Raw genomic sequence first — 27,003 nt, forward strand, 5'->3', positions numbered from 1 at the left:
TTTTTTTATTATTAAGAAACGCTGCAGCTAACATGGAAGTTTTCAACTGCATATAACTTGTTCATGGACTTGCTTTAGACTTTGTGGAATAGCTTGGGCTAGAAGGGTCCTTAAAGTCCATCCAGTTCCAATCCCCACTTGTGGGCAGGGCTGCCCCCCACAGACTAAGGCTGCCCAGGGCAGGCCCCATTCAGCCTGGCTCTGAAGCTGGGCACCCAGAGCTTTTCTGTGCAGCTTCTAAGTAAACATTTTTTTCCTAACATCTCACCTATATTTCCCCTCATTTATTATAGCCATTCCTCCCTGTTCTATTGCTATTAGTGTAGAAAGTTATTTCCCCCTCCTGTTTGTAAGTACTGGAAGGCCACAATGAGGTCTCCCAGGAACCTCCTCTTCTGTAAGTCTTAACATCTGAAGTTTTTGTTTTAAAAAAACTGGACTAAGCATTAATTTAAAATGCAAGCCAGCTTGATTTTTGTTTTTTTATTAATTTCTAACTAAGAAAAAGCACAAAATATTATCTCCATTAGAACTTGTTACAGCTTGAGAATATTCTATGCTTAGTGTGCTAATACAGCCTAATAAAAAAAGTTCCTTTTTTCAGTAACTCAAAATAAATCCTTTAAGTACATCCCTATCATTAAAAGCTCCATTTTCTTCTTTACTGCTTACAAAGATAACTCGCACATTTTTTCTACAAAATCTAATGGGCTGAAAAGGTTTTTTTTCTGTAGAAAATCTTCTGGGTTCCTTATTTGAAGTAGCTAAATTTCAAAAATGTATGGTAAAGTGGGTAGGAAAAAAGAGGAGGAGGAGACTATAAAATACTTTATTTACAAAACAGCTAAGTTATGTGTAAGGAATCGAAAGTATATGTTCTCATGTCCATTTGATTTTGAAAATGATTCTGAATTGGTTTATACACCAGTAAGTTGCTAATCTCCCCCACATAGCTTGTTATTAATTATGGTAACAGTAACACCAGAATTCCTTCAATTTAATTTTATTCTGAGTTGAGAAGAGCTCCAGAATTTAATTCAGAAAAATCTACACAGAGCCTTGGCATACTGTTCACCATGTTTCAGAATATAAAGTATGCTGTAAAAGGTGTTGCAATCTTTTCTTTATGACCTTTGCTAGCAGTGTGATTAAGGACAGGTTTTAACATGGAATGGAAAGATTTTGGAAAAAAAAAAAAAAAAAGCAATTTCATACCTGAACATGTAACAGAAATAAGCTCTAAAGCAAATTTCAATCTTATCCCAAACAGAAGACTGTCAGGATCTCCAACTTAACTGGAAAAAAAATATTCTTACTACGAAATGAAACTTCACCTGAGAACTAAGGTACTAGTTCCTAGTAAATTACTAGATACCATTTATCACTTTAAGGGAAGGGGAGATATCCATGGCCAGTCCAACCAGTATACTGCTAAGAAAAACCATCTGTTTCCCCATATGCAAAGTAATTTTTTTTTTTTTTTAAGCTTAAGGTTAGCAAGGTTAAGTTGTGGGTAAATAAATAGAGAAGGATTCATAACTCATGAATTAAAATAACTATCAGCATACTCACTATTCTTCCTTATGCACTGACTTCAGTGTTAAAAATGACGACTTGAGTATTTTCAGTAGCTAAGCAGAATTGAAGTTTCACATTTGACAAAAATACAAGTGCAAGTTAAAGGGCCTCAGAATATTCTGGATGCTTTATTATGATTATTACATTTTTGGCTTGTAACTTAGAAATACTTTTTATCAGAAAAGTGACAGACAATAGTATTGATTTTAATATGCTGCATCCATATTCTGAAAATTGAAGAAACCTCTGAAATGCTAACTTCAAGAAAAAATTTCCCAAAAATAATTTCTAAGTTAGCTAGCACTCCTTATATACAGTCATATAATGCAATCTTGTAAACTGACTTTCAATCTACTCGAAAAACCTGAGCAATAGTGCCACTGGAATTTACTCCTCCCACATCAAGTATGGATAGTCTGTTCTCTTTGGGAAGAGGTCTCTCCAATCTTATTCATTGTTTACATAAGAAAACTTAAATAGAGTTAACTCTGAAAGATTATCAGATCATAAATTTGCCATTGCATTAAAAACACATTCATAGATTTTAACAAATTTAACATTTGTGATTTTTTTTTTGAATTTTTATAACAGTTAAAACATGTGTTGCACACTTACCAATCTTTGATTTAATCTCTTATTCTCCTCTTCTTTCAACTGCAAAGTCTGAGAGAAAAACTTACCTGATTAGTTAATTAATACAACTTATACAGTATAAAAATCTTAAATAGTGTTAATATGACCAGAGACAGAATTCTTGCACAATACACATACTATAGTTTTAAAATAGAATCAAAATATAATTCAAACAAAGACCTATACAAAGTTTGAAGGACAGTAATCACCATTGCTACACCAACTGCCAAATTATGTTCATCTGCATAGTTTTTCTCCTTAACTTGAAAAACATTTCACTGATAGCACAGCAACAGAAAAATAATTACTATTTGTAGCTGCCAGATACAAACCATGACAGATCATTTGCAAACAGATGACAGAATCAAACATGCAAGTGCTAATAGTTAGAAATATCCAGTCATTTGCATTATGTGGTTCAATATTCAATTTCTCCTGCTAATCTCAGTCTTCAAGAGAACCTATAAACCTGAAAGCTAAGAACTGAAACTGAGGGGTTGGGGGGTGCAGATGAGGTGGAAGCAGGGGCATCTAGGTATAAACTTAAAATCCCAGCCTGCAGATTAATTAAATAACTTCAGAATACTGATAACATAACACATTCAAAACAGGTGTTATTTTGCTTCTTAAGAAAGCAAAATTGTCAAGGCTATAACGCATCCCTAAAACGATTAAAGTCTAAGATATCTGTTTCTCAAAGATACAAGTAAATCAATCTTCATTCCTGACCAATTGGTTCAGATGCTTTGATTTGAAAAAGTTATGATTCTTTTTCCCCACCCAGTGAAGAATTCCCTAGATTAATGATCTGTCACTTATAAAAGCATTACACCTGATGCATTTGTATGGAAGTTCACATGAATAAGGTGAATTGAGCTAGTCCTAGTATAGATAGAGTGCACTAATACCCATTTTGAATAGCTTCAGTTACACTGAAATTAGTACAACCAAAAACCAAATATGCTATATTGCACCAGAGCACGTAACCAATATATTTACAGTAATTAGCTGCAACATTTAATCTCACAATCTACTCACTCTTTCTAACAACATGATCCTCTGTTTTTCTTCAGACATGTGGATATTTTCACTAAAATAGAAAGAAGACAACAGATACGTTAGAAGTAATTTTCCCCCCTCCACACTCACACACAAAAATGTTTCTTTTTCTTTCCCCTTCTCACTTACAGGTGAATGCCATCATTCTGCTAGCAGAACGGAATTCACAGAATATTTTGGATCCTGGCATTCTATCACATGTAGACAAGGCATATATTCAGGAAAAGAAAGGATCAGTAAAGTAGCAAATAAAAGGGAGGAAAAAAACAAAAATACAGTGCAGAAAGAATCAGGACTGACAGAATCTTATATACGTACTCCAGAATAGCTTTCTTTTTCAATCCAGTGAATTTTCAGCCATTGATAAATAACTTACAAAGTTGCATAGAGCCATTTCTGCATATTTTGCATAACTTTCAAAATGTTAGTATGAAAACTACAGGCCTTCGGCAGCTAACCTTTGGTACAGCAGTTCAGCTTCACAATGCTGTATTTCCCTAATCTTGCCAGTTTAAATGCCCTGTGCTTTGGAAATACCAGGTAGAGAAAGACCAATATGAATACTGTGTTGCTAACTGTGCATATCTCTGTCCATCTGCAAGATAAAAAGCAGATGGACACAAGATAACACTAACAACTTAATTAGAAGTTCCCTAAGAACAGAGAGTAATTCCTTTTATGTTTAAATTGTATTTTGAAAGGCAGGTTACTAGGGAAGAGCCAACACCTTATGAAGCCCAACTTGATTTGGTTGGGAAAAGAAAACGGACACATTTTTGAACTGATAGTGCATTCATCTAGTCTGACAAGACATGCTATAAAACCAAGCAAAATACCAGGTAGAACTAAACGATTATAAGACATTTTTGTTATTATTTTGTATTGTGCTTTTAAACTGCTTATTGTCCTCACTTGAAAAAAAGTCCCAATGGATCAACTGGAACAGATCTTTATGCTGAATTTCAGCTCTTCTTCCCATTCGTACCAAAGTGTTCTGACCCTCCAAAGGAACCGCTGCCTCTGTAGCTTCTCTAACACAGTTTGGAGGCCGCAGGGAGCTCAGCTGCTCTGTGGACAGCCCTCAGAGGACATCAGTCCCAAACCTGCCATCTTCCTTCCTCAGGACTTTCCCTGGAGGCTGCACGGAGCTGGTCACCCATGGACTCCTGTCATCTCAGTGCAGCAGCACAGAGAATGCCAGTCTCAGTCCTGCATTCTTCCTCAGGGCTCACCTGGAGGTCACAGGGAGCTCAGGACCATCTGCTGGACTCCCCCTGTTGTTCCAGCATAGCAGTTCAGAGGACACCAGTCCCAGTCCTTCCATTTTCCACAGAGCTTGGGAAAGAAGAGGTAAGAAGTCTTGGGGAAGTGTGAGGACGGTGGAAGGAAGGGTGACAGGGAGCAGCAACTAGCACAAGGGCTCTCTGGCAGATGCTGTCATTTCAATGCAGAGATGGAAACAGAGAACCCCTGGTGCACCACCAACAGATGTGGTGATGTTTCCGGGCAAGCTTAATGTTACAGCAATTGTCCTGCCCTGGTAGAGGTGGATCTACTTCCATTGGTTCTTCTCCTGGAAGTTCACTGCTACTCCCCTGAAGCTTCTTCAGTGGAGGACAATCCATCCTCCTCCACAAAAGCTCCCACCCTGAGTTAAAAGGCTCTATCTCAATCACTTCTTCTGTCAGGAAAAGGTAACCAGGATGCAAGTCAGTTAGCAAATGGTGCTCTGCTGTCAGAGTCCCCACATTTATAGCAGTTGAGAGGGAGAGGGCTCGTGGCATCATAAAGGCCATGGTAGTGTGATTCTAAGAATGTTCCATGACAACAAAAACATGTCTGGACTGGGCAAGGGAAGGCCTGAGAGTTGCCCTGGTTGTCACTAGCAGGATTCTGCAGGGCCTCATTTTTGAACTAGTTGTCTGTAATGTTTTCCATGAACGACTTCAACAAAGATCTGGAAGTTATATTAAGTACATTTGTGGACAATGATAAGTTGGAAAGTGTTAACTCCCTTGAACGTGGAGAGGCCCTGCACCAAGATCTTGATAAATTTGAAGGTGGTCACCATTTGCATGAAGATGACCAAGTGCTGGATTCTGCACCTGGGATGGGGCAGACTATGGACAAGGTTCTGGAGAGCAGCCCCAGAAAAAGGATCTGGGGGTACTGGTTGGCAGCAAGTTGACCACAAGTTGTCAGCAGTGCTCTCTGGCAGCCAAAAGGACCAACTGTACCCTGGGGTACACTAGGCCCAGCATTGCCAGACAGGTGAGGGGAGAGATTGTCACCTCTGCTTTGCATAGCCTCACATCAAATGATGTGAGCAGTTTGGTTGCTATAATACAAGGACATAAAACCTCCAAAGGAGGACTATAAGATGGGGGATAGTTTGGAGAGCAAGAATAAAGCCCTCCAGACCATTAGTACAGTACCAATAAGTACAGAATATACAGGACAAATAAGTACGGAATACAGTAAAGCTGATCACTGCAATAGAACTTCATGGAGTTCCCTTTGATGTCTTAAATCACTTCAGTATTTCAAACACAGCTGTGGTTAGCTATCCATTGACTAGCCTATGCAAATTGTGATAAACAGTGAAATGTGAGCAATATTTATTAAAAGCTATTTCAATCTGATGTAATACCAGTGTACAACAGAACCAGACATCAAAGAATCAATTTTATGTACTTAAAAGTAAACCTTTCATGCACGTTGCTTGCCCTTGGTATTTCTCCTTAAGTATCGATTTAAAATATCACAGAGTTATTCTTTCCTAGTCCTATTACTACCTTCTAATAAGCATCCTAATACTGATGATTCAGAGCTTATACAAATAAAGAGATGCTGAATATCTGTCCTCCTCTCCAATAAAACAAAACATCAACCCACGAAGGCCACTCAGTCTCATGCTTTTCTTTTTCTTAATTCGGAGTATTTGGCCTAATTTTATTAAGCATTTCCCACTCACTAAGAAGCATAATTATGCTATCTACAGCTGTCACAAAAACAAGCAACCACAAATTTTTCTGTTTTATATGAGAATCAGCCACTGTTCAAAAGATATGCTAATAACATAAAACCACCTAACTCACCCTAGGACCCTATTATAATTGCTCTTCTCCCACTTTCCTTATTTTTCATATAAGTAAACATATTTCTTCACCTTTTAATCAAGTTTCACCTTGAAGCTGCCTACTTCTAAGTTATGAAATCCAAACATTTCTGATAATTGTTATAGCACAATTATGTGTGTACTATAGAAAGAATAATTTTATCAAGAATGTCAAAGGCAGAGAAAGTGTTAAATAAGCTCATCTGTACTCCAGAACATCCAACAGCACACATCTAAAAGAGTATGCTCTACTTCTACTACAATGCCTCATACTTACTGCACAGCCATCATACTGGTTTCCATGGTAGAGTCCATCCTTCCTTCAGGTGCAATATCAGAAGCCAATCTCTCTGTATCAGTGGGAACATCAGCTGCACAGGCTCCACAAGTTTCTGAAGTTGCTGCTAAGTAGGTTGATGGAGAAAGATTACTACTTCTCAGTTTATTGACTTCTTCTTCAAGCTTTTTCTTTTCTTCAAGTAAACGAGCTCGATCTTCAGAAAGTGTTTCAATCAAATCTGTGATGCAAGTAAATAAAAATTTCTGTAATAACAGCAGGAGTGAAGCCAAACAAGCAAGTGGAATTATCCTATTAGAAAAGACACAAATTTCTGCAGAAGTTAGCTTACCCTTATCTTTTTCTTGCTGCTCTGTTAGCATTTTTAATTTGTCACTAAGATCATTAATTATATTTTCTTTCTTCATTTTTTCTCTTGCTAGAACAGTGTTAAAGTTGGTCTGAAAACAGAAAGAAGTACTACTGAAATATGAAATGTACATTATAAACAGAATACAAACACATCACTAAAACAAAGGAAGTACAAAAGATATTACATGTGTTTTTCTAGATTATAATTAAACAAGGAAATAAGTTTGTTTGCATACTCTTCTGAATATACTGTTGGATATTTTGTTTTGAGGATTCTCTGAAACAGCCTCTATTTTCCTCTCAAATTTTCTCTCATATCCCATCACTCCCATGTCCATAACACGCCATACAATTTTAAACAATCATTAAAAGAATATGGACCTTTTATCACATTTCATATCCCAATTCATATATTAGTTGCATGTTTTTTTTAAATTAAAAAGCTCTTTTTGGGATTAAATGGGCTACTACAACAAAGCTACACTGCATCAAGATATATAATATGAAAGACAAATGTAATTATAAATAGAACAATATACTAAAATCTGCATTAAAATAGCTTTCAAGCTTTGCAGTAATTCCTCACTGAAGAATTCATTAATGCAGAAGTTATACAGGAATCATGGTGAATTATCTTGAATTATTTAATATAAAGAAGAACACTACATGCTTCTGTATCAGTCTGACAGATCTTTCTACTTCTTGAATCCTTCTACTAAACATTATGCGCTCACCATTACAATTTTTGAGGTTATGGTGACGAAACAGGCAAAATCTATGAACAATCGCCTCTGAAGAGGACATTTCAAGCTACAATTTCACTTTTTCAGGGAATTTAAGAGCCAGGCATGATCTTGACTAGCTTTAGAATCTATATGCCTATGAACATGCCTATTCATCTGTCTTAAGCCACAAGCTACTTGGACAGTTATAAGCTTTACATAATGCAAAGCAGACTCTGGTAAACGTGTGCATAAGTAAACCAACACAATACGCCAAGAGCATAAGTAACATCTCAAAGGGACAAAAATTACAAGAGTGTGAAGTTACATACTCAGCAATCAGCAGTAACAGCTTTGTAAATCTTTAGCACTGACTGATTCAGGCAGGTTTTCTTTTTAATAGATTCTGTACATCATCAGAATCTGCTGTCAATACTTCTGAGCCTTTCCTAGCGTACTCTGCACCACAAATGAAGATTACTGGATGAGGAAAATGGCATACCAAGACCAACTTTGATAAAAAAATAAATATTACTGTTATCTATGTAATCTATAAAAATCTGTAAAAATATAATCTATAAAATATTCCTATTAGATTAACTACAGAAGGCTCTCTCGAAAACTTTCAGAACTTCTTCTGTCTTCTGCCTGTGACATTCGGCTCTCTGCACCAAGTAATTTGCAGCATTCATTTCATCAAGCCGGTTGATTACTCACTGTCTCTCTGTCCTTATTTGATCCTGCTACAGCTAAAGTACAGGTACTTAGAACAGAAAATCCTTCCTTAGTATTTAAATGCAACAAAGCTGTAGATAATAGCTGTTACTTAGAGATTTAACTTTAGAAGTGAATGTTCACCTACAAAATTTGAGATTCAGTGTTTAAAAGAAAAAAAGAGCCAGCAAAGATACTGCAATAAGTAATTCAGTGCAGCAATAATTAATACAGTGTAGTGTAAGTCTGTATCGAGGTGAGGAGTACAGAGAAATGTTTAATCTGTTTTAGAAAGAAGAAAAACATCACATCTGTATTGAACCTAAATTCCATCCGCCCAGGCTAATAAAGTCTAAAAGGCACTAAGAAGCATGCCAAATCAATTAGTATTTCTAAGCATTAAATTTGTGTTGCCCAAAAATAATACCATTAACTTAAACTATACTTAAGTGACATCTTTCTGGAGTTCAGAAGATTAACAGGTAAAACTTAGAGTACTAACATAACAATGCAAGCAAAACTATCAAAATAAAAAATGAATCTGGATTGCTCACTTCACAAACAGTTAAATGAAAAGTCATAAGCATGTTGAATTCCACTGGCATACCATATCCTGACTCTAACATAACGCAAATTCAGAAAGCACAAGTGTTAGAACAGCAAAAAAAAAGTCCATAACTTACAAACAGGAAAAGAACACATCCTTCTCAGGGGAGGAAGGGTAATGAAGAGTCAGTTTTACCTGCTGTTCTGCAGTTAGAGATGTTCTAATGTTCTGCATTTCTTCATTCTTTCTTCTTTCTTGTTCTTCAAGCTGCTCCAAGAATTTCATTTTTTCTTCCTGAAGCTTTTCTTGAAGTTCAGCAACCAAGCTTGATTCAGCAGATGATTCAGTGGGAGGACTTAAAAGAAAATGTTTAGGTTTTAAATTCATCATATATATAAGTCCCAGACTATATGAAATATGAAAGTAAACACACAAGTCAGAAGCTAGTTTTGAGACATTTTTTCAGAAATATTTCCTGAATATTGTATTCAAATTAAGTCATTCCTACTCTTCAATTTTATTTTTAAACACATGCACGTCACCAAATTCTTCTTCTTGGTCATTCTGTTTTCTAGTGACCATTAGTGTGTCAATACTGTTAAAATCTGCTTGAGGGGGAAAGACATGTTTTTACTATTTGAGTAGATGGAACGCAAAGCAAAAGAACAAGAAACAATGATAGATCAACTCCCTGAAGATTTTTACTGTGCCAAATGTAATGCCTCCAAAACTCTTACAAACGTAAGCAATTCAACAATAAGGAATCAGATGTAAAAGAATACTGTGTGTTGCAGAATCTAGAGATCAGCAGTAATGATCAGAAAGAAAAGCATTAATTGTCACTCAAGTATGAAGAATAAGAGCCTTAAGTGGCTCATGAAGCAGGTGATCATAAATGGATAAAATATTTTCTAATAATTGATTTCAAAGTACTACCTATCCTCTTCTGTGGTCTGGCACAAGTTATCATGAAGCATCACTTTATAAAGTACTGGGACAGACAAATCCCTTCATTGAGCAACTTCTGTTAAAACCTGCACTATTTTAAATTCTCATTCTTCTCTTTTGTGCTGGATTGAATTTCAATTTATTTATAAATAAAGTCTAGCCATGAGAGTGTGTGTGTGACGAGCATTATGACCCAATGTGATAAAGTTTCTCCATATGGAGAAGCTTCATCACTAATTGTGGTCTTATGGCACTGGCTGGAAAATACCAAGGCTGGAAGATACCAACTTTTAACTTAGTTCACAAAGCAGTCCTATTATACTCTTCTTTCCCCCCCCTCCCCCCCCCAAGTATTATAAATCACGTTAACCAATCTGCTTAATGACAATCATTACAAAAATTGCATTGTTCAACTAATCTCCATTAATCCCAGTCGAGCACAGTACACACTATGTATGTAAGATCACATAGAAGAGTTACAAATGGGTTATAGTTCTATTACCTCCCTTAATCCTGATAACTTCCAGGCACTTTATAACCAAAACACACATTTTCATATATTGGTAATGCACAGGTAACATGCAAGTTCAAAAATGAAACTCCTGATACCAGCAAAATATTCTGGAAAATTTAACAACTTAAGTCATCACCAGTGCCTTCTGGAACGTTAACATAACAGTGATCTTGCAGAAAAGGACATTATGTAGCAAACATAAGTTTCTTTCTAACATTACAAATTAACTTCTAAGCAACAATTCAGCAAGGACAACAAGTCAATTCAAGTTACATAACTAAAATCTTTAGGAACTCAAAAAAAACCCAAACAGCTAGACAGTGACTTTGAAATATTAAGACAGATCTACATAACATACACCCTCTGCACATGAAACACATGCTAGAAAGAAAAAAACATAACAGCAGATGAAAGGGATAAAGCAAAACCTTAGAAGGCAATACATATTCTAACACTGTACTTCAAAAATAAAAACTACTTGACAGAACTCATAACTATTAATGCTTCATCAGACTGAAGCAGACAATATTTCTTTGAAATACATTGGTATCAGTCTTATCCAGTTAGTATAGAAATACACAGAGCTTTGGTCAGTTGTTAAAATTTAAATGCAGATGGTGGTTTTGTTGTTGCTGTGTATTTTTTCGTTTTTAAGTTTGATGACATAGCTATATATCTTCCCTACTGAGACACATTTTTAATCTTCTACAAGCACTAATACAAAGAAAAGGTTTGAATACAGCATTTGACACTTCCCCCTCCTCATTCCACCATATTTTATTAAATTTAGAGAATATTTTAAGAAAGAGATCTTAAACTGTAACTCAATCATTGAATCTTAATTCAAGAAGCATATCACTATTTCAACTTTTTCTGTACAGAGATATATAAAATGTTGACACTGATACAACATCAATGACAGATATGTCAGCATAACAAAATCCTGAGGTTATGGGGATGATCTGGATATTTCAAGTGAAGTGGATGCTTATATTTCTCTCTGAACCACAGAAGTTAGTTATGTGCACACTGGATCACAGGATTTTTTTTATAGCCCCTCCCTCCATTCAACTTAGGAAAAAACCCACCATACGTTGACATTTAAAAATTAGATGCTAACTTAAATTTGTGTTTATGTTCTGCACTGTTCTTTTTATATCCATTCTATTGCTTTTTTTTATTTCAAATACTCAATATACTGTAATACCCAGAACAAAAAAAAAACTTAAGATATTGTACTAACAAGATTTAACCTTGGAGTTCTGAGACAATCCAAGAACATTAATGACAAATTTGAGTATTTCAAATTAGAATACTGTTTCTAGACCACAGCCACAGAGAAAAATTCTAATATTTCCATTACACAATATCACAGTCTACTCTGCTGACAGCATTATGAACTAGCAGACAGATTAGAAACAGGAAGTCAGGAGGCATAACTTGGCTTTTATGGGAAGGAATTTTTTTCCCCAAATTGGAAAAATATTGCAGAAATTAACAATGAAGAACAGTCATCCTACAATGCTCTTTAAAATGATGTTGCCCAAGTGTGTTTCATTATGAAGCTCAAACTGAAGACCCTGAAATATGTAACTATAGGAGTTGAAGTCAGTTGAAGTTCAGGTGGCTGTGAGACTGCCCTCAGCTATTCATATATTCTCATGCAGTTTTTCATGGCAACATCAGCACCTCCATAAGCATATAGTTAATCAGTATAAGAACATTATCAACCTAGAAGTTAGGCACCGCATGATGTCACAGTACTAAAGCCAGACAGAGCAAAGGATGGAACAGGAGAAGTAGGCTAACATCATCAAAAATTGAATTTCAGGCAATTGTAATAATATTCCTTCAGCACAGCATTACAAAACTGAAATATAAAACCTTAGGTGTTGTCTGAAAATAATACTTAAAAGATATCTGACAAACTTTGTGACTAACTGCACACAGAAATATCACTACCTACAAAATGAAAGTAACTTGAATAAAAAACAAATACTATTACAAATATGTAGGAGTTTTACTTAATCTGGTGTATTTAGGCTGCAATATCCAGTAATTACTTTAGAATACAAAGATAACACAGCAACTTAATCCTTACAGTACCTCTGATTTACTTGCATCTCAAGTTGTTGTATTTTTTCCAAAAGTCCTTTTTCAGCAGCTTCCTTTTGTAATTCAAATTCTTTACAAGCAGTTTGTACAGCATCTTCTTTTTCAGAATTGAGTTTCTGAATCAGCAACTGCTTGTCTTGTTCTTGGTTAGATACTAACAGATCTTTCTCTTCCTTAAGCCTATGGATGATAGCTTCATATTTTTCCTGCTGCTCACAGAGCGCCATTTTTTCTGTTTTTTCCTTTTCTAGGGCATTCTTTTCCAACTCTAATTTACACTGCAGTTCTGTTATTTGATCTGAAAGTCTTTTTTCTGCTTCAGAAGTTTTTTGATGCAGATCCGTTACTTTGTTTAGTTCAGTTCTAAGCAAATTTGATTCTTCTTCATATCTGTCTACTAGCTCGGAAATGCATTGATCTTTCTCAATTGTCATTAAAGTTCTTAGTTCTGATAAGCCCACTTGATACTCATCACTGCTAACTTGTATCTTAGTGTTTAATTTCTCTATCTCTTTTTTTAAGCTTTCAGTTTCCTTATCAATCTGAGATTTTAAGGTCTCTTGTTGCTGGTTTCGGCTTTCTTCCAAGAGAAGCTTCATTTCATCAGTTTCTGCTTCTTTCAGGGCAAGTTCAACTTCTAATTTACACCTCAAATCAGACAGATCTGAAACTTTGAGTTTTAACTCTTCTACCTGTTGTTGTTTCTCCTGCACAATTGCTGCATGAGATTCCTCCATTTGTTCAAGTCTATGCTGGTTCTCTTTTTTTAATTGATCTAAACTGTCCTTGTGCTCAGCAAGCACCTTCTCAAATTCCTGTAAATGCCTGGCCTGAAGGTTGTTTTCCAGTTCTTTTAAATGGCTTTGTTCTAAACTCTGGAGTTCTGCCCTCAGGAGTTGTAGTTTTTCATCATTTTCAACGTGAAGTTTTTTCAAGTCTTCGAGTACTATCTCACGTGACTGTCTCAGTTTCTTAATTTCAGAATTCTGTGTCTCCATTTGGCATTCCAATTCATGTAGCTTCTGATCTTTTTCATTCTGAAGGGAAACTACAGCTTCCTTTTCATTTTTCACCATTGCAAATTCATCGTTCTTATTCTGAAGTACTTCTTCAAGGCCTAACAAGTCACCTTTTAACTTTACAATCTTTTTTTTGCTTTCCTCATCATCCTCCAGTAATTTATTAATTTTGGTTTCATATTCACTTTTCAGAGACTGCAGTTCTTTTTGATGTTTATCTTTTAGTGTTTTTTCAAGTGAAAGTTTTACCTTTTCAATAGTATTTACTATTTCTAATGAAGTGCATTTTAAAGAATTAGAAAAGTCACACTGTTCTTTTTGTACAAGTGTTCTAAAGTGGCAAAGATCTTCTTTTATACCTCTTAAATGTACTTTTGAATCTTGAGCAATTACCTTACACTTCTCCACGCAAACACTACGAGAAGCATTTTCTACTGAAACATCCTTTACGCAAGAACTCGTGTCTTGCATACGTCTACTGTCTATTGCATTGATAACTGAAGAATAAAGAGATTCCACCATCATTTCAGGACTCTGTGGATCACTTATAGCATTAGGAGAGACTGGATTTTCTTCTATAACAAATTCATTTACTGCTGACATAAAGTCAGATTCTGGACTTTCTGCTAATGAATCCAAGTCCAATGATCCTTGCTTGAGAGCTTGCTCCAGGTTTGGGTGGGCAATAGTTTCAAAATCAAATGTATGAGCATCAATGCTGTCTGGCGACAATTCCTCTAGAGGAGCAGGGGGACACACAGGAGGACACAGGGGACCCTGAAGACTGAGTGATGGAGGAGTTCTTGAAGAGGTAGCAATTGTGGTTCCTGTTGTACTTTCCATCCTTGGTGTAGTAGCAGATTGTGGTGATGTTTGACTATTGGAGGCCTGCAAGTTAAAAAAAAAATGCAAAACAAATATTTAAAAAGATAGGTAAAAGTCCTGGCAAATATTTGAAACTGATTAAAAATTATCAGGCAGAAGTAAAATGAAGAAGTCAGTCTTATCTGTAAGGATGCAAAATAAGTAACTTAAAAATTCAACTAAAAATAGCAAATGGTACTTTTCTGAAAATTACTGGAAAATTGCACACATACCTAATTACCAAGAGTCCATTTATATAAAAATTCTACAATAATCCCATAGAATTGTATTTGAAAGGAGTCAAATGTAAGTTTGGATGATAACAAAAAACTTAAGTAAGTAGTCAGAAACAGACATTCTTTGTTTACTGACAACCTATTACATTTGTTTTTCCTAATAATTTTGTTAGCTAAATTACTTACTTTTTGCTCATACAGCTTTATAAACCAGGGTAATTCAGTCATTGATAATGAATATTAAATTAAGAAGGTTTACCAAAAATTCTAGTATAACAAAATTGTTGCCTTCTAGCATGGTTATAAAAAAAATATTTAATGAGAATGTCTGCTTCTGAGATCAGTGACTGAAAAGAATGTAGAAGGAGGTTAATACAACAAAGGGCACATTCTAAGTAAATGTAAAGTTCTCACTTTTCAGAACTAAGGACATCACACTTTGTGTAGATTTATTTTTCCATGTTGCTTCCAACATTACCGATTTCTGTCATTTTGCCTAGAGACACTGATACAACACCAGACCTGATTCTGGAGCTCCAAATCATTCAGTGTTCAAATGAATGACTATGGTTTAGAATAACTATCCATAATCGTTCCTGAGCAACAGTAATGTGTAATTTAGCAAAAAGTTACACTTTTTTTTTTTTAAACCTTCATGGTGCTGTTCCCAAGTAAAACTGACCAATCCTGATGGCTTTGATATTTAAAAGGCTAAAAACTTACCTCATGCCTATTTTCCAATTCATTGGTATTAGATAACATGTTTAAATCATCATCATTAATTCTTATTCGATACTGTAAGAATTATGAAGCAAGATTTCAAGCTCTGTATACACTACTGAGAAGTATAAGTTCATGTACTTTGAAGTTCATGTCTTTGAAAACAAATCAGAAATTTCAAAGACAAATGTTTCAGAACATTTCAGAAGTGTAGATGCTTTTTCTATACTGTTATGGAACAAATACTTTTAGTGAATTCAGTTGAAGTTTGATTTATAGCTACAACAGCTGTAGGCTATACAATCACCATGGAAGCCAAAAAGCAATATCCAACCTCTATATCCATAAAGGATGCATTCCTCATATAACAGCATGGAAGGGAAAGCAGTTTTTCTCAAGAAAGTTACAGTGAAATACACACAGTTAAAATACTTAAGGAGGATATTTATGATGTGCAGGACAGAAAAACAGGAGCAGGACCATCAGGACTGCAAATCAAAGGAGATGTTAAGATTTTAGATTGGATAAGTTTTCTAAAAGACCTCAGGTGCAGTGCCTGTAACAGTATGGCCCAACCATGTTCTTCCATTCTTCATCCTTGAAGGACTTATTTGATCTTATTGGTCTGAGAAATAAGACTGTGATAAAAAACAAAAGATGTTGTCAAAACTCATGAGAAAGTTTACAACAGATGATTCACATGAAGTGTTCGGTCTCAAATACTGGACATCATTCAGAATGGTGCTGTCCTCCAAAGAGCCAACACTTCCTCCAGCTGCAGTAATAATAATCTTGCTCACGTCTCTTTTCCAAAGAACATGTGCTGTCTTTAGTCATCACAAACGAATACAAGTCATAAGAGACAACTTAAAGAGCAATGTTCCTTTTCCTAAAGGTATTATTAGTCCATATTTCAACACTTGCCTTGGGATCAACTTGCTTTTTAGCCACAGAAATTTAGAGAAGAACACGTTGAAAGATAGGGTATGTGATGATAAATCGACTCAAATGATACGCTTTAAGCAACGACCATTTAATATTGATAAACCAGAGCTTCAATTGTAATAAAAGCTAGCATTAGAGACATCATAAACACAAAAAACACTTCAGGGAGTGAATATTCTAAGGTTCTATAAGGTTCTACATGTAAAGCAAAGATGGTATCAATTCTAGTGTGGTCCTGCAGATAGAGAATAACTATTTAGCATGAAGAGTAAAAACCACAACTCTTCACTGTGTGGAGCAATAGTCTGTAGGGAGCTTGTTTTCCTCAAAATTAGTGGTTGTAAAAAATTCCAAGCTCTGCAATGGCTGTTGTGAGCTGGGTCTCTAGTTGCATTACTAGATTACATCCTCATGAAGAATAAAACCTCACACTTTGAGGAACTGAAACTAGATGGAAGACTAGTTCACTGTTGCCTATTCTGCTGAAAACCTAATGTCTGCCAAGTGCTCTATTTACAACCTATAGGCAGCAATCAATGTAAATGTCATACGCTGTTATTCCCATGATAATGAAGGAAAAGGAGTTCAGAGCAAGTAAAGAAAAATAGGAAGCAGAACAGTAGGACTAATTGTTAAGTTCTGCAGTGTTGCTGGGTTACATATATTGCCCTGGTTATGTTACTAGGTAAACTCATAGACAAGGAATTGGGCAATTCTTTTAAGGATTACAAACAGTGCTGAATTTTGAGCTTGACTAGAACAAGCTGTAGATTCATAATCTCATTTGAAAAGCCAGCTTCTCTCACAAGAGCAACTTTTAATACCACAGGATTGAACGTGTTAATTACCTGCTACCTATGAAGACGACACCTTAATCATCTTATCTCACTCCTACAGGCATCTTAACTTTCTCTTAGATATCTTTAACCTAATCGCTGATCCGATTAAACTCTGTATCAGAAAAATGAAAGGGCACAGCAACCTCTTTGGTGTGAGGCCATTAAACAGAATAAGCAGAAAACACTAAAAACACACTTCAAAATTAACAAATTATTTAAAGACCAATGTTTTTCATTTCTTTTTACTCTGATGTAATACTAGAAGAAACTCACCAGATAAAGACGCATTTCATCATTAGCATTCCATGAACATAAAAGCTGTCATAATAAGATTCAAGGAGACACAAAACACACATTACTAACATCCCCAAAATGGTATTGGAATCCCTCTCTGACTTGTTCTTTGTTCACCTGGCTGCAATCACAGCTTTTCTCTCCTGCCTAAAGCAAATGCATGAAGACCATCCTCCTGTATCAGCAAGAAGAGCTAAACTCCTCTTCGAATCAGACAACTCAACTGTTGCACTAACAACAAGCATGGGAAAAACTTCTGTAGTCCAACTTGACGAACCATGCTTCTACTGCCACCTGTTTTGAATAGAAACCTGAGGTCATAAAACCACAGAATGTCTTAGGTTGGAAGTAGCCTTAAAAATCAACTAGTTCCTATCCCCAGTGGTCTGATGGGCCTCCCTGGAAAATACTGTGGGTTACACAAGCAAACTTCAGTGCCCACAGAGTGATCAGCAAGCTGGGGAGATCTTACAGTTCACAAACAACTTCTAGGAGCGTGAAGATGAAGTCATTTCCAGGACTATTATTAAATGTTTATTCATCTTGCTAGTTATGTAGTGTCAATTTCCAGTAACACTAAGGATAAGAAAAGGATACTTCATATTCTTTCAGAAATTCTAAGCAAAAGTACAAAGATATGCAAAAGTAGTATGTATATATAAAAATAAAACTAAAACAAAAGACACTTCTAGACTGCAAACCAAAACAACACAGAAGAGACCTAATGTCTTTCATCAGGTGATAACAACAACACAAAGAAAATCATTTCAGTAGGCCTATTTGCTTCAGTACAAAAAAGTGTTCAAATGAGTCATCGAAATCACAGACAGAAATAGGCACTTTCAAGATGACATCATGAGTGTCCCAGCACTGATTGTGCAATGTAATTTACTCTATGGAAAGAGACAATTACCCAGATCTGTCTAGGCATTTGACATTTGTGAGTCAGCCAAGAATCCAAAATGGTCAAAGCACAGCAAAAGAAAAGTGGAAAGAACAGATTCTCCTGACTTAGCAAGCATCTTTTTTGTGCAGCCATAAACTAATAAAAATGTCTCAGATAAACAAGTCTGAACCAATTTCTAGATGGATTTTCAGAATATTAGAAATGATTAAGGTGGAATAAGTAAGGCAAGTTTTCTTGTTCTATTGTTAAGTATTTTGAATTAAAGTTACTGTTTTGATTGATTTCACTTTTTCCTTACACTGTAAGCTTTTGCGAATAATAAATTCCCTAGAAAATGTGTCACTGAGAAATTTCAGGATGCTTTCAGCTGGGAGTGGACATTTACACATGATAGTGTGATCTGCTGAATGAATATGTTCAGAAAACTCACAGCTGCCACCATTCTTAGCCATTTCATTGTCTAATACAGTGAAAAGGCCCTAAAATACTTATTCATAACAGCTGCTCATAAAGAAATCAATCTTCATTAAGTGACACATTTTCTTAAATTTCAGATCAAAAAGAAGCCCAAATCTCATATTCTACATAGCATCATAGAATCACAAGATTGGAAAGGACCTGCAAGATCATCTAGTCCAACTGTCCTCCCATTACCATTGCTCCCACAAGCACTAAACCATATCTCGTAACTCCTCATCCAGACCTCTTGAACACTGCCAGGGACAGCAACTTCACCACTTCCCTGGGCAGGCCATTCCAGTGCCTGACCACCCTCTGAGAGAAAAAGTTTTTCCTTATGTCTAACCTAAACTCCTCTGGTACAACTTGTGGTCGTTTCCTCGGGTCCTGTTTGTTCCATTGGAAAGAGGCCAAGCCACTCCTTATCACAGCCTCCTTTTAGGAAGTTGTAGAGTACAATGATTTCTCCCCTGAGCCTTCTCTTCTCCAGACTAAACAATCCCAGCTCCCTCAGCTTCTTCTTATAGGACTTGTGCTCCAGATCCCTCACCAGCTTCACTGCCCTTCTCTGGACACACTCCAGGGCTTCAATGTCTTTCCTGTAGCAAGGAGCACAAAACTGAACACAATACTCGAAGTGTGGCCTCACCAGTGCTGTGTACAGGGGGATGATCACCTCCCTGCTCCTGCTGGCCACACTATTTCTAATGCAGGCCAGGATGCCGTTGCACCTCTTGGCCACCTGGGCCCACTGTCAGCTCACGTTCAGCCGAGCATCAACCAGCACCCCCAGGTTCCTTTCCTCTTCACAATCATCCAGCCACTCATCCCCAAGCCTGTAGCGCTGCATGGGGTTATTGTGGTCAAAGAGCAGGACCTGGCACTTGGCCTTGTTGAACCTCATCCCATTCACCTCAGCCCAGTGATCCAGCTTATTTAGATCCCTCGGAAGGGCCTCCCTACCCTTAGGCAGATCCACATCACCTCTCAACTTGGTGTCATCTGCAAACTAACTGAGGGTTACTCACACAATCTCCTTATCTGGGTCATCAATAAAGATATTACACAAGATGGGCCCCAGTACTGACCCCTGGGGGCATCACTTGAAACAGGTCATCAGCTGCATTTAACTCCATTAACCACTACCCATTGGGCATGGCCCTCCAGCCAGTTCCTTACCAGAAGAAGGAATCAAAGACTTCCAGTAAATCTCATGTTCAAGTTTCAGAGGGGTAAAAAGATAGAGGACTTCACATATCTGCTTTAAGTAGGAATTTTTTCATTCAAAATTTCACATGCGCATGACTTGGAGTACAAAATAAAAATAAAACCAGTAACAGTCTATTCGATGTATATACATTAAATTTAACTAGGACCATGGCATTGTGAAGTGAGTTGCACGAGGTTAGTACTAGACAGCATCAAAATCCATCTAAACACAATGTAGATTATAACACAGAATCCTGCAAAATATTCAACTGCAGGAGAACCCAATCTGAAGCAGTAAACTTTACATAAAACGTTCAACACTGCTTAAGTCCCCAGGATAGGTTACAATCAGAAGCTAAAAGGATCCCATTTGGTGTACAATGAAAGTTAGAGGCAGAATGTTTAGAAGCAACCTGAAGTGACTGACAGGCTACTCTTTCTAGGGGAAGAATCTGCTTGATAGGTGGAGTAAAAGGAGGAAAAGGTGGTTTTTTTTTTGTTTTTTTTTAATTTGTTTATTTGTTTTTAAGCTATCTGTTCCCTATATACTCAAAGAAGGACTGCATGTAACACTTCCCCAGAATGCCAGAACTGCAACCAGCAGTTTTCAGATTAATGGCTACAACCAGTCATGGGGTCCCTGAATGCTCTCTTATCTTCCTGGGGCAGAAAGATTTAAACAGTGAAAACATCTAAAGTTACAAGCTTATTTAAATTGAATCATAGAATCACTCAGGTTGGAAAAGACCTCAAAGACCATCGAGTCCAACCACAACCTAACCATACTACCTTAACAGGTCTCCTCTAAATCATGTCCCTGAGCACCACATGCAAATGGTTTTTAAACACATCCAGGGATGATGACTCAACCACCTCCCTGGGGAGCCTATTCCAGTGCTTAACAATCCTTTCTAAGAAGAAGTTTTTCCTGATATCCAAGCTAAGCTTACCCTGGTGCAACTTAAGGCCATTTCCCCTTGTCCTGTCACCTGTCACCAGTGAGAAGAGACCAACCCCGCTCTCGCTGTAAGCACCTTTCAGATACTGGAAGAGAGCAATAAGGTCTCCCCTCAGTCTCCTCCTCCCCAGACTGAACAGCCCCAGTTCTTTCTCCTCATAGGGCATATTCTCCAAGCCCTTCACAAGCATTGTTGCCCTTCTTCGGACCTGTCCAGCACCTCAATGTTCCTTCTGTACTGAGGTGCCCCAAACTGAATATTTTTATATTTATGTTTGAAAAATACAAACGACGAGACAAAATACACACATTCAAAGAGGATCATAAAAACAGCAGAAAAATATGATCAGAATAATTCCACTGGACTATTCTATTCCACTGGACTATCTTATTCTATTAACTTTACAAATTCTGTGGAATACAAGCATCGTATGTGTTGAAGGCATTTCATATCTTTAGACTATTTTCTAAATAGATTTACTTATTATGAAGTAAATTACTACTACAAAGTTGGGTGATCAACTAATCTTCACATCTGGAAAAACTAACCTTCACATCTTCTTGAAGCAGATAAAACAACATTATAAAAATACACAGCTCTTTTTGAATAGACTATTCTATTTCCTTGGTTAAGAAAAATAACATACCTTTTGTTCATTCAGCAGGTCAGTAATGGTTTGTGACATTTCATCCAAACTCTGTGCTGCTTTTACCAAGTTATGTAAAGCACGTACATGCTGGTGAAGAGGTTCAAAGTCACAAAGTATTGGAACCCTTAAAAACAATACAGAATTATATCTTTTTGGCACATTGTTACATCTAATATTCAAATGATTAAATTTTATTATGTAGACATTCCAGCGAGACAAAGTTTCCCTCTGTATAAAGTTTATATTTTTTTTCATTTCAAGTATTTAGCATGGAAAATCCACAAAGGTACCTTTTATTTGTGCTTTAAATTAAAAACTTCAAAGCTCTTAAGGACCACATAACGATAAAAATAATGGGGAAGTACTTCCTTTCAAGACATAACAGAAGAGAACTGACGGTGATCAAATCTGTAACTGAAGCACTTATTGCAAATGGCTCAATTATTCTCTTCAGTTGGATCCTCTCCAATCCAGCTCCTATTTTGAAGCAGCAATTAATTGTATATTATTCTATTTAATTATGTTACCTATCACTGAAAAGACTGAACAACTTGTGATCACATTGCAAGTGTTGAAAAGTTACAGGCTTCCTAAACCTTTGAAAAAGTAACATTTCATTTTTCTTGAGAGCTTGTACTTCTAGAATATTTAATTTGTCTGGAATTGCTCCACTGAATTAATGAAACAGGAGTTTATTCAGACTAACAATACAATAAAAGCAGATAATGTTTCAATGTATTTTGCATTCTCTAGTCAAAATATATGGCATGTGGTATATAGTATTATTTTTATGGAATTAAGATTTCAGTAACTAGTTAAACTTAGAAGCTGAGAAGAATGAAGCACTGTATGAAAATGGAGGCATAATTTTAATCCTGAAGCTCTGGGGATCAGCAGTGACAGAGAAGAATCCCACTGCTCAGCCTCAGCTTGCTAGCTTGCCAATTGTTTTCTTGGGGATTTTCAATTAAAGCACTGAAGATATAAAGTTTGTTCTGAAGCTCAATGTCTATAAAGGTGTGCAAAAGCTAGGCCTGCTCAAGTTAAGTCCTCCACCTTCATCAACATTACCACCAAATGCAAGTCTGAACTCAGAAGACAAGGTGAACACAACATAATCCCACCTCTATTGCCATCAAGTGGAAAGCTGTGTCACTACATCAGCCATGAGCAGCTTTGTTACTGAATATTTTCTAATAGCACAACAAAATTCTTACTGGACTCAGTCAGAGAACTTCCTAGGACGGTCATAAAATTCTCACAAACCCCAAAATCATGATGTCAATATCAGCAATACATAAAATTATAGTTTATATTTTATCTTTAGAATCCCTGAGAAGCAATCTAACTGCAACGAGAGAAATTAAAATGGTTTATCAGCAGACTCATGATTGATAGCAAATTCACTGTCAAGTAAGCTAAGCTCACTACACTTATTGTTATTACCAGCAGACATAGCACCAGGAGGATCAGCAGGACTCCAGAATCAAAAATAATCAATACAACATAAAGATGAAAAATGCAGTGAATATCAACTCTGCACGCCAGTAACGGGTTTCAGGCTGATACTGTTGGCGAACCTAACATGACAACAGAGCATCTCCATTGGGATTTATCTTATTATCCTCTGTGGGATTTTAGCCTTAAAACTGGAAAATGGAACTAAGCTCTGTTCTAATAGAAGGATAACCCATACATATAGCATCTCATTGTGGTGATACAGAAAGATCTCTTCTGACATAGGACCTTACACACCAGACTTGTTCTTGCCTATTTCTTGCTCACTAACTTGCTTAACATTACCCTACTTATTTCTACAGACTTAAAATGTATGAATTTGAAAGCTTATTAACCATCATAGCAATGCCCAACATTAATTACACCTCAATACAGAATACATAGGACATAGGTTTTCAGGTCATTTTAACTTGAGTACATGAAGCATATAAGGAACATATCTGTAGTATGTCAGCTAAAAGCATCACTTAAGAACGACACCAGTTTACAAAATATCACTGTCTATTCCTTACATAAAAGATATTAGGGAGGGAGAGGGTCTGAATGAGGAGTGAGCAGGACAGAAAGGGAAGCCACTTACATATCACAGAGAGGTTAAAAAGGTGATTTACCTGAGTAACGGCTGAACTTCTGAAGGACAAAAAGACTGCAAAAATTGCAAGTCACTTAATGAGATATCTGGAAGCTCACTGTCAAATCTGCGAGGTTTTCTTGTCTGTATCAAGAAGAAATTAATTCATACATTGTTGATGATGATAACAGGGTAACTAAAGGATTCAAAAGGACTCTAATTCATAACAGATTAATTAAACTATGATTTCTCTTATCAAAGATTTAATTCTCCTTTTAAACAAGCACATCTGGCCATACTCTCACAACCCTAAAGAATAAATATATAAATTCAAGTTTATTGTTATTATCCATAGCATCTCTGGCAGCAGCACTTCCTCCCTATCACCAAGCTTACTAAAGTTATTAAACAAACCACTGATGTTAAGGGATTAGAGATAACTCTGAAACTTAAGACTAACTTAATACACAAATACAGTCCAGTATTTAAAATAATAATCTTAAAAAAGCCAGCAATATTCGAATCAGAATATTTTACTTTAATTAACTAATCTGTGAGAAATTAAATAGGCAATGCTCAATTACAAACAAAAATTCTGTTCCACTCACCCAGTAATCACAGGAAAAAAAGAAAACACTTGCTTTTACCGCATGATTAATTTTACGTCTATATTATTCAGAATATTGGATTAAACAAACAATTATTCTTCCTGGCCTTTGTTTTCTGAGCATTAATAAAAAACAAATTTTTAAATCAATTCTACCGATGACTCCTTAAAAAGGAATAACAAGCTGATACATACTTTACCACCACAATACAAGTTGGTAAACAGTGTTAATATAGGTCCCTTTAAATAGCAAAAAGTACACTGTCTAGCTATCTCATCTGCCAGGGCAATGTGACAGGTATACAACAGTAATTTAAATGAGCATAATTCGTAAGTGCTGTTCACAGAAATGAAAGAAACAACAAAAAGATACTAAGTACGTACACAAAAGGATGGAGGCCAGGAATCAAGTCCTCTGAACAAGCGATTCCTTAGAAAAGACTTCCCTGGGCAAAGAAAAAATGGTAATTTAAAAGGAATAAATGCAACATACAAACAATGCCTCAACAAAAAACAATTGAGCTATTGTAGTTCAACAGCTGAACTAAATTTGAAGTTATTCCAAACATACTTTTTCTTAACAAAAAGCAGTGACAGAACCTAATGTAAAATCCACCATAAAAGCAGAGGCTTGAATGGTGTGATGAATTCTATTTGCTTACTGTTCACCTTTTCAAAAGCTTCAGCTAATTCTTCAAAAGTTTCTTCTTCGTAATCTTGCTAACTTCCTTTCCAAACATTTGATAACATTTTACTCAATTCTCTTATTTAAAGAAAAAAACTTCTGGTCAAGTGTTCTGGGTGTGCAACTTCAGCTTTTTATTCATTTTTTAAATGAATTACAGAGGATGCTGCACCAATGCTTAAAATACACAGAAATGATTTCAAAAGGATTCCTTTAAAGGAATCATAAAACTTGCAGAACACGTTCAAGCAGAAACTGCATTGAAGTGTAATAACATTTTTTCTTTCAGGAGCATTAAACAATGAGAACATTCACAGTATTTTTGATAAAACTATATGGAAAAACAATCATACACATATATATAATATCTATATTTAAACAAAAACATAATGGAAATATTTTATCTACTTCTGAAGAGAAATGTCATACTAAGCCATACTAAGAACAGAAAGTACTTACTGAATAGTTTACCAAAAGATTCTCTTTTTGCCCTTTCAGCTTCATATAGGTGTTTCCCATCATTTATTAAAGCACCTGCCCACTGTGGAAGGGGAAATACATAGTTAATTGTTAATTTATGCACTGATACAAAGGTTTGAACCTGACATCTTGTTTACTTACCTCCCTGTAGTGTTTTATGAACATTTTTCTCCTCACAACCTCAACGACAGCTAGACAATACATCTGAGGAACAGTACTGAGAGCCTCCACAACCTTGACCCTCTCTAAGAGTTCTGTCACAAGACGAAGCAATGCTTGCAGTTTCTCTCCATCTTGGTCAGCATGAAGCATTACAAAACAACACCACCTACAAAAGTAGGTTATACATTAGAAGATAACAACTTAGTCATCTCTTATGCATTTTAATTTCACTGAAATTAACAGCATCTTTGGATCAAGTGAAAAATTACATCATTTTATCTGGGACAACAACAGTCTATCTGGAAGTACCAAATAATTCAGAATTCACTAACTGTCTTCTCCATTAATTTCTCAAATAAAGCCTCGAAAGTGCTCCATAATTAACACTTAGTAGCATTTGAGTTAAGGTACTGTTTTTAATAAGTAAGCCTGAGCATATGTAACTTTATAATAAATGATAATGAAGTTTTATCCAGAAGAACTTAAAAAGAAGCTGTTATGCCTAGAAGAGACTAGTCTGTTTATAAGTCTTAAAAATATTTACAGAGAAGCATTTGTAAGAAATATTGAATGTGTGGATACTGTCTAACAGATAAGATAGAAAGACTGCCATCTACTCATTCATTATAAATAACAGCCACTCTAACATACAAATTCCTATATTGAAAATATGAACATTTATTCCTCGGTCAACACAAATTTTCAATCAGTCAGCAAAATAATCAAATCACAGTTTAACTACTGAAACAGTGATAAAAATGGAGAGACTGAAGAGAAACATTACAGTAATTTTTTACACCAAAGAAGTCACTTTTATCTGTTAACTTTCTCACAACAATGAGTAGCAAGAAAGAAAGAGAAGGCACCACATGAATCCAACAAGCATCCAGTTCAAGCACAACAATGAAGTATTTTCTCCATACAACTGTTATAATGCTCCTTGCAAAAGCCAGGAGCTTGTGAATTCAAAAAAGAATTAATGGAAGAAATTTCCACCAGCAATTAAAAACAAATGAACTATTTCTGTAAGTAAAAACTCTTAGACAAAAAGATTCCTTCTCACTAGATTCCCATTATGGTCATCTGCTACATACTGCTACTGAAAACAGACAAGCTAGATGTTTGTTTTGACCCAGAATACAATATTTTGCTTTTCTTTTTGAAAATCTTTACTATTCTCTGCAAATCTATTTTTCTTGCATTCACTCTCCTTGCCTCATCAGCTTTTTCCTCCCAAGGGGATGCCAGCCTTTTCCCTCTAATAACTCACTAGTTTGGTGCAT

At 36.0% G+C, this 27,003-nt stretch overlaps 1 protein-coding gene across 3 annotated transcripts in view; it reads right to left on the minus strand.

Moving 5' to 3' along the window:
* The window catches only part of RB1CC1 (RB1 inducible coiled-coil 1), a 69,177-nt gene that overhangs the window by 5,787 nt on the left and 36,387 nt on the right, over positions 1-27,003 (minus strand). For all 3 annotated transcript variants that reach the window (XM_085221088.1, XM_085221087.1, XM_010708923.4), the window contains 11 exons: positions 25,700-25,886; positions 25,538-25,619; positions 24,778-24,839; positions 23,827-23,930; positions 21,695-21,821; positions 12,589-14,504; positions 9,216-9,375; positions 7,018-7,126; positions 6,666-6,906; positions 3,250-3,301; positions 2,194-2,241 (listed from right to left, as the gene is read on the minus strand). In XM_085221088.1, the coding sequence (XP_085077214.1) occupies positions 2,194-2,241; positions 3,250-3,301; positions 6,666-6,906; positions 7,018-7,126; positions 9,216-9,375; positions 12,589-14,504; positions 21,695-21,821; positions 23,827-23,930; positions 24,778-24,839; positions 25,538-25,619; positions 25,700-25,886 (3,088 nt within the window). The remainder of the gene's footprint in view (positions 1-2,193; positions 2,242-3,249; positions 3,302-6,665; positions 6,907-7,017; positions 7,127-9,215; positions 9,376-12,588; positions 14,505-21,694; positions 21,822-23,826; positions 23,931-24,777; positions 24,840-25,537; positions 25,620-25,699; positions 25,887-27,003) is intronic.

Source organism: Meleagris gallopavo, chromosome 3 (assembly GCF_905368555.1).
Source record: "Meleagris gallopavo chromosome 3, MGAL_WU_HG_1.1, whole genome shotgun sequence".
NCBI classification, from domain to species: Eukaryota; Metazoa; Chordata; class Aves; order Galliformes; family Phasianidae; genus Meleagris; species Meleagris gallopavo.